The following is an 8,901-nucleotide window of genomic DNA, read 5'->3' as shown; positions in this document are numbered from 1 at the left end:
ATTCAGTTATTAATTAATGATAGAACTGAGGTTTATGAGGCTATTTATGTCTCTTTTGTTTTCCTTCGTCAGTTAAAAGCTTCTGTGAAATTAATACTTGTCAATTTTCCTTTATTGTTTAGTTTTTGATAACATTTTAAGCTTTTGCAATGCTTGCCAGTTTACTCATTTGGAAGTGTAGTGACCATTGATTTTGCAATGGCAGCATATGATTGTTAAATTTATATGTTTGCTATTCAACATACATGCTACCGAAGACCAGCAAGCAAATCTTATCTCTCTTTACAACAAAGTTAATTTCAATGCATGATCTTTCAAGCAAAATGAAACTCTTCTGTACACAGAGTAGTTGAAATAATAAAAATGTTTGTGGAAAAAAGACATGATTGTTGATGGACCTCACTCAGCTCATTCTAAAAAGAAAGTAGTCAGAAAACAGTGATCTTCCTTCTCTCCATCTCTCCTCATCTTTCCTTTTCTTGTTTCTGTTTTCTTTGTTTTCTTTTCCTAATTCTTTTTTCTGTCTCTCCTTTTTGCTTCTTCTCCCTAACTATTAAGGATCAACTTACAAATAACCAGAGACTGGCAAGATGAAAATTCATTGGTCGTACACTATATTTATTACATGCACATGGTTGTTTTCCATTTGATTTAAAAAGTGCGAAGCAAGAATATTGCCTGGGATGATTGAGCAAAGACTGAGGCAATTACTATTGGTATCAGTCATGGTCGGTAGATTCACGAAAGGGGGTGCAGTCTAGTGCTGGACACAGGTAATAAAACTCGGGTTTATCTTGTCTCGAGTAAGAGAAATTTTGAATATTTCGATCTTGCGGGTTCATGTTTTGACTTGCGAGTTCGGGTTTTGGTAAACAAATCTGTCAAGTAGAGTGAACAAAAACTCGGCCTGTTGCGCCCTACCCATTGAACACTGTTGAACAACCCGCCTGTTAAAGCCTGGTTCCCATATCGAATGTGAGACCACGGTGGTAATCTCGCGCAGCAAAACACTTGCGGCGATAGGCTCGGCGCCTAAAGCCTGGTTCCCATATACGTCGCAAAGCACCGGCGACAGCACTGCAGGCTATTAGCGGTGAAATGGGAACGTACGCACCGGGTACCGCCGAGGACCGCCGGTAGTAGCCGGCGGCAACGCAACTGTTTAGTGCTGTTCAAATTTCGCAAAAGGCCACAGGTAAAATCTTCCCGAAATGCACTGTACGGTTAAAGGTCACCATTATAGGAACGGCATGGTGAGCGAACATTTTATTTTATTACACAATTATGTTTACGATATTATTAACGATGTGACTTTTATGTGGACAGATGCCGCTGAGCCTAGTGTCGCAAGCGTTTTGCTGCATATGTTACCACCGGAGTCTAGCAATCGATATGGGAACCAGGCTTAATGTTCCCACCAAGCTGCGTCGCTGGTGATCGCATAAAAATGACCGCTAGCCATGCCGTCTCGAAAGTACCGATGTTCATCTGTACAGTGCATTTTGGGGAGGTTTTGCCTGTGGCTTTTCGCGAAAGTTGAACAGCGCTGAACTCTTGCGTTGACCGGCGGTAATCGGCACGTATGTTCACATTTCACTGCTGATAGCCCTGTGGTGCTGTCGCCAGTACTTGCGGCGGATATGGGAACCAGGCTTTACGCTATGAGAACGAATACCGGTCAATAGAAATTAGTAAAAAATAATAAATAATTTGAATAGAATTATAATTGCATTGCAAATTTTAAGATATGTGTGATGTTTGGAAATTTTAGACATGAAACCCGTTTCAGCGAACCCGATACCCAAAAACCCATTGGCCAAAAAGTACTTGTGCCCAGCACTACCAGCTACTCGAACAGAAGAGGGCGAGTCTAAACTCGTTGGTCAAGAAGTACTCGTGTCCTGCACTAGTAGTCATACCTCTACACTCCGCATTCCAGAACAGAGATCATTTCTCAATTCTCTCCTAACTCAAATCAATTTTTCTTACATAAAATAGCTAAATATAAATTAACTCATTCCCACACTCTAAAATAACCACCTAAAAAGAGGATATTATTACGGCTGTTTTATTAAGAATGTGTTTTTAATTGTTACAATTCACCTCCTACACTCACTAAGTAACAAATACCTATATAGTGGCTATGGATGGTCTGCAATAAAATGTAACATTATTGGGTACAGTGCTGTATGAAGTTCTTACCTTCGAGACAGGCAGCAGCTGCTAACAACAGTGTGAAAGAGAGACATGACAGCAATACATGTGGTATGCTACACTTTTGTGATACTGGGTAACACGAACTTCAAATTTAACTTAAGTGAACTTAACACACCATACTCACACTTAAAAATAGTTTTTAATCCTACGCTACATTAAACTTTATTCTAATTACATTGTTTTAATTTTTTTATAGCCTCACACTTTTTCTCTCGTTTTTCTACTCACTTTCACCTTCACCCGGCCTCTTTAAACTTACAAACTGATACGACAGGAAAGGCTGAGCGATGCTGCTCTCATAAGCGGCCTCCCTCGTATTCGACCACCTAGCCGCATCAAAAACTGTCTCGTATGCTCACATCTCAAATTTGTCTCGTATCTTAAGGCACAAACTTGCTTGGAATTTTTCTCATGTCTCAAATTTCTCATACGTTGGGAGACTCATATGTCGAGGTATGGCTGCACTTATTTTATCCTTTGGGTTAATAATCATTCGGTATTGCGATGTGTCAGGAAATAAGAATTTTGTATGTCCTGGCACATAATTCCAACAGTAAAGCATCCAACATCAGTGATGGCGTATTTGGAGTTGTGCATATATAATTTTAATCGGAGATGATGAATTAAGAGAAGGATATGCTACCTAGTGATCAGGTTTGTTTTAGTACTAGGGTAGTGGCTCTTAACCTGTGTTCTATTGAAGCCAATGGGTTCGGCCAAGTAGTCTTAAGTGTTTAGTGAAAGTAGAGCGTGTTACTTCATTTACCAATATAATATATATTTTTATTATAAATGGCTCAAAGTACATGTCCATGATAGGGTTCCATATTTCCTACATGACTAAGAACCACTGCACTAGAGAAACAAGCTGAAGGTTTCAAGATGCTTTGTCATTGAATTACATAAACCATGAATAGTTGGGCCAGAAGTGTGTGAAGTGAATGCTATGGGTGGTTCAGAGTCTGGGTTTCAACCCAATTGAAGACCGGTGGCTGCGAATTCCCGTAGGACTGTACGAAAAGTGGCCTTAGAAAAAAAAGTGACTTGGAGAAGTTGGTATCTGCGATGCCAAAACTGCTTCCTCGTGATTGCAAAGAAATGGTAGACAGTTGGATGTTAGAGGTCGAAACTGATCGGGCACATTTTTCTGTCTACTCAAATCCTGCAAACATTTTCAGCGGTGTCAAAGGTTTGTTCAATTGTTAGTTTCGAACTCGTGACATTAGGCTTGATAGACCAACACGCTAACACTTATTAATTGCCTTAATGCATTCCAGAACAATTGTGCGCATAGTTATTACACCGAATGATCTCTCACTGAGCACCAAACTAGTCAGTATAGAATGAAGACAACAATTATGATTTGCTGATGAGGCAGATGCTATAATAGTTGAAAACATGATTAATCTATTGCTAAATAATACAAAGTATGTAGTGTGTTCTATAAATATTCATTTAACACTGGGAAGATAAACATAGCAAAAAAGTTTGAGACAATTAAAAAAACGTTCACACGAGACAAACAACAAATATAGTAAAATTGAACTATTCATGATCTCTCTCTTGTGGTGGTCGATATGGAATTCCAAGGTAGTCGAAAACAGATTCTTCTGTGGGAGTTTCCACAATTACACCGTGATGAACGATCTCTTTTTTCTGAAATAAATACAATGACTTGAGAATATTTACAAGCGAACCATTTATACTAATAAAATAAAATGTACACCAATGGAATCTGTAAATGTAAGCCAAGGATAAGTGTCTTTTGTCTCTCTAAACCATGGGCTACTGGGCTAGAGTGCCTGGCCTGACAATGACGATAAAACAGACGCGTAAGAACAATAGACATGGTTTTATTGAATACGTGAAGTATATTTGTGAAACTTTCGACGAATGAGGTTGCATGAAAATGTAAACAGAAACCATCTTGTAACAACTACGTCCCATTTGAGCCATTTTGGAAAGGGAATCCAAACTACGGCGGTCTCGTGTGGCTGCGATTAAATGTTCACTTTTTTAGCTTTTAAGAGCTTGTAATCACATTTCCACATATTTTGCACCTACAACACAACAGAGTAAGACATGGCGAATCTTTTGATACCAAATAACTGTAATGTGAATTTTGTTGCAAGTCAACCTTTAAGGAATTTACCGCAAAAGCTCCAACTACTTCATCCCAGACAGCTATTGTTACAGCCACCAACCGAGACAAAAACAATAGAAAAAGACACGAAATTCATTATGCAGCTCACTAATGCTATCCGATTCCATCACTCATATCCATCACGCTGTAATAATTGAATCTCAAATCAATACATCTCACAGAATCAATTATATAAAGTGTGCAAACACTCAGCCAACACACGTTAAAATGTGGCAAGTGATGTACATAAATAGGATGACTTTTATTAATTTCAAAACCTACATAAACGTTGGCAGTCTTCCAAACTTTGCACATTATAAGTGACTTTTTCCAGAAACTTCAGTAAAAAATCAAATAGTATTTAAAGTATTTCTACAAGATACACCATGTCAAAATACAAATTACATAAATCCACTAACAAAGGAATAGTCTATATCATAAAGTAGTATGTTCGCTGTATGACATATTGTGGGGTTTGATGGTTTTGATGAGTGAACAAGCTTTTGAGATAAACATGGATTATGCCAAGAGAGATTCTCTTCGAACTGGTATCCCAAACCAGCTATCCTGCGATCAACAAGTTGTTATTGAGGGTACGAAGACAATATGATTGTTACATCATTATCCCACGACCAAACAAGAGTGAAACGATTGATGGGGAGATTTATGATAAATGCACATGTGCACACAACTCCCGAAAAATTATCCGTTAACGGCCGTCACCAAACTCTCGCAACGAAATCCTATCAACAAATTTAACTACGTTTCAGTAAAGTCGTTTAAGTATAATAATGATACAAAACGCATATAAACCTATTTAAATATGTTACCAAGCCTTTGAAAGGTTACCGCAAATTTCTAAAACTAACCCATCTGATCGGATTATACACAAATATACAGATTAATTTGGACGAAAATCGCCACAAAACGCTTGAAAAGCTTGGTTTAATAAAAGTTAAGACCGAAAATTGAAACGCCGAGCGACAGAGAATAGAACGATAAAGTCTTGCGCATTTCACGAAAAAAAACGTGCACTTTTCACCAGTCTATAGCATTGTCGAATTGCCGAAGGTTTCGGCAATTAACATAGGAGTACAGAAATCGTTTCATTCTTGCCGATTTAAATTTTTTCATTTTCAATTTCATTTGCCAACACATTTGAGTACTTTCGTATTCTAACTGATGTTCAATGCAGTATAAGTAAAGGAAATGATGATGATATTTTTTAACGGTTCTTATGAGATTATTACAATAATTAATTATAAGTTTGGATGACTACAGAACAATGACTTCGTAGTACAGCTTTTCTAAAAATCTATATAAGTATCACAACTTTGTGATATTGTTAGCTATGACGTTTTGAAATGTAAACAAAATTGTGCATTGGTTTGCTATTATTACTATATTAATAATATTGGTTATTCTAATAATATCAGTGCATTTTACTCCTAATATTGGCCAATATTGCATTTCTCTTTTTGCAGGAGGAGAGATATAAACATATAATATTTTCCTTTCATTATTGCTATTTGTTGTATATAATAACACCCACACCCAGTACATTACAGCTACCATTGCAGTTATCCTATTTGACTGCTAATATTGCATTTCTCAACCATCAGTACCCTTTTTTCCCAATATCACTTTGGTCGTGGGCTGTATGACAGTGGAATTTCTAGTTTTTATTATATTTGTACATTATTATAATTATAAAATTACCTTCTGCTTGTCAAAACATCTGACCAAGGATTGATTATCGATTAAATTTTTCAATTTTGTCACAGTTGCAGAAAAGCACGCAATTATAACGGCTAAGATCGTGAGGCGAGTGTTCAAACGCCCAACTATCTGGTAGGACTCAGCCACCAGAGACTCGGGCTTGAGTAGACTTGGATTAACAGGGTGAGGGCATAATTTTATAGATGTTAAATTGGAACACTTATGGCATAAGCAATTAACAACTCTGCTAGTGTAGTATAACAATATATTACAAATGTATTTATATTTATTTATATTGACAAATATTTATTACTTTTTATATCAATGTTTTTAATCTTTTAGTTTTGGTCACTTAAAAACAAGTTACTGCTTTAATATATTCCAGCAACCATTTCACTTCATCTGGCAGATGGTCTCTGGAAGTGATAAGTATTCACACCATACTGCGGAATAACACGAAACCCAATGTACATAGATCTTCACAATATGTACGTACTATGATCTATTTCGTACAATTACACCAATCTGCTTGTGGTGCTGATTTCTGTTTTAATATATTTATTTTTCTATTGAAAATGGCAAATAATTGCTAACCTTGAAACCCGCATATTAAATCTTGAAACATGCCCTCTTCCCGATTAACCCAAGTGGGCGGTAATGTCTACTCAAGCCCAGGTCTCCTATCAGAAACCTGGGAAGTTGAGGACCTGCATTAAGATCTTAGCCTTTCCCATAGTGCATTTTTCTGCAACTGTGACAAAAGTGATAAATTTCATCTATAATCAAGTCTCAGTCAAGTACAACTTAGTCAGCCACTTTTTATTTGTGTAAACAAGGATTTTAAACAAATAACTTTGAAAAACTCATGTGAAAACAGCTAACTGAATTCTGGTAACGTTTGAAGAGAACAAATGAAGAAGCCAACGATGAAACGAGAGAGCTTTGCTAGTTTGATAAAATAAATTCCTCTAAGATAGGGTTACAGTCATCAATCTGATTACTATCTTCTTCAAGCATCACCAACAGCAGAAGGTTACTTCGCATTAGAAAGATTGTCAGTGTTAAGGTTACACCTCATGGCACATTTTTTGTTAGTTGTAATTTCGTTATAGATTTTTTAACACTTTGCAACCTGGGCTCGAGATAATTCAGAGAGTTGTTTCCCCACCTGACCCTACACCCGAGTAAACTAAACTGCTTGGTTTTGCTTTGTTTTTTTCGCACTTCAGGTTTTCGTAATATTACAAAATTTTACTCACTTTGTGCGTAATAGGTTCTGAGTAGAATTCCAAAGATTCAAGTCGATTGGACAATTAGTTTTTGAGATATAGCCAAAATACTGAGGACACTTCTAACTGAATGAAATGAAAAATGTCAGCTGACAGAAATTAGTTTCCATTAACACATTGATTGGAATTCTTAGTCACAAAATACTAAAAATACACAAAGCGGTAAAGCTTTTCTCTTCAGCAACAAGAACTCTGCATTAAAAATTTTTGTTTTTCTATTCATAACAAATATATACACTCTATCAGGCTCAGTGTACTGCAACCATCGTTTCTTCCTTTACATCTAAAACATCTCGCTTCTTTGAAAAGGTGTGAAAATTTGATTTCTGTTTTTTCATTAAATTCAACAATATTAGAGCTTCAAAATGATATTCAGTTAAAAAAGAATCGCGATATTCTAAGTGTTTCACAGTTGATGGAAAGTTGTTAATTCGGTCTAGGATCAGGAGCCCTGCTTGTATATACTAGAGTACACTTCAACAACATGTTAAGCTTGAGTTCATTTCAGCTTAAGCAAGGGCAACTAACAGTTTTCAAATGAATTTTGGATAACTAGGGTGAATCTTCATAATTGCTAGTGGTTTAGTTTGTATCCAGGATAAACAGGTAATACAACACTTGTAAAACAACAATGCATCATTATAAGATGTTCCAAGTAAGTCCCAACAAGCTAACAGAACCTCGTAAGGCTTACAACCAACTAATTCAAAATTGAAAAGCTGTAGCATAAAAAGTAAGATGAACTCACCGGGCCTCTGATCACATTCTTATAAAGGGCGTGCTCAGTAAGAGACATGCCCATCTTATCCGCTAGAAGCCGCATTGATCTGTTAAAATGGGCCGAGCCGGTGAAGTAGACCAAACAGCAGCCATACTGAAACAATGAGTTTTACTAAAATCACTACGCCACAAGCCAACTTTGAAAACTTATTTGACTTTATTTAATTTTTTTAAATAAATAAATGAATTAAATTTTGATTTATTTAATATAGCATCGATATTATTTCTTAAGGATTTTAGCTATTCGTATGCATTGTAGAAATAAAAAGGTACATAAATCTTTCAGCCTTCCTGAATTGTTTTTGTATGGTATAGCGTAAGGACTTACTTGCGAAAATGTTAAGCGAGTTTGTGTTAAACAAGGACTCGTTTGGATATCCAAAGGTACACAATCACTTATAAATGGTGTGCCTGCATCAGGTAAGAGACACTGACAAACATTGCTAGTATAGAGATTGGACCAAAAGAAAATTTCAAGATCCGACAAACCCAGAGGTGACATAAAGATCAAGAAATACAACAGCAAGCAAGGAGCAGACAAGTCTTAGGGATCTACAGCATGGTAAAGGAAGTAGTTTTCAGAAATGTTCACATTACAGCTACACAAAATAAAAAACTTTCAATCTCATCGAAAAGTGCATGTTTTGCTGATATTCTTTGACTTATCTAGCTATGGGTAGGCAATGCAGGCCAAAATATTTACTGTGACATATCAAAAGCTCAAAGTGAACTCAGCTAACATCGCAAGTCTAA

At 36.5% G+C, this 8,901-nt stretch overlaps 1 protein-coding gene across 2 annotated transcripts in view; it reads right to left on the bottom strand.

Moving 5' to 3' along the window:
• Positions 1-3,494: 3,494 nt before the first annotated feature.
• LOC137408412 (DNA polymerase lambda-like) overlaps positions 3,495-8,901 on the bottom strand; it is a 36,353-nt gene continuing 30,946 nt past the window's right edge. The window contains exons 11-12 of one of the 2 annotated variants that reach the window (XM_068094934.1): positions 8,113-8,242; positions 3,495-3,866 (exon numbers count right to left, since the gene is read on the bottom strand). In XM_068094934.1, the coding sequence (XP_067951035.1) occupies positions 3,763-3,866; positions 8,113-8,242 (234 nt within the window). In that variant the 3' untranslated portion in view covers positions 3,495-3,762. Of the gene's footprint in view, positions 3,874-8,112; positions 8,243-8,901 lie in introns of both variants that reach the window. The other variant, XM_068094933.1, reaches the window with a different exon arrangement.

This window comes from Watersipora subatra, chromosome 11, assembly GCF_963576615.1.
Source record: "Watersipora subatra chromosome 11, tzWatSuba1.1, whole genome shotgun sequence".
NCBI lineage: Eukaryota > Metazoa > Bryozoa > Gymnolaemata > Cheilostomatida > Watersiporidae > Watersipora > Watersipora subatra.
Note: the sequence above shows the minus strand (reverse complement) of the source record. Positions and strands in the feature narration are given on the sequence as shown.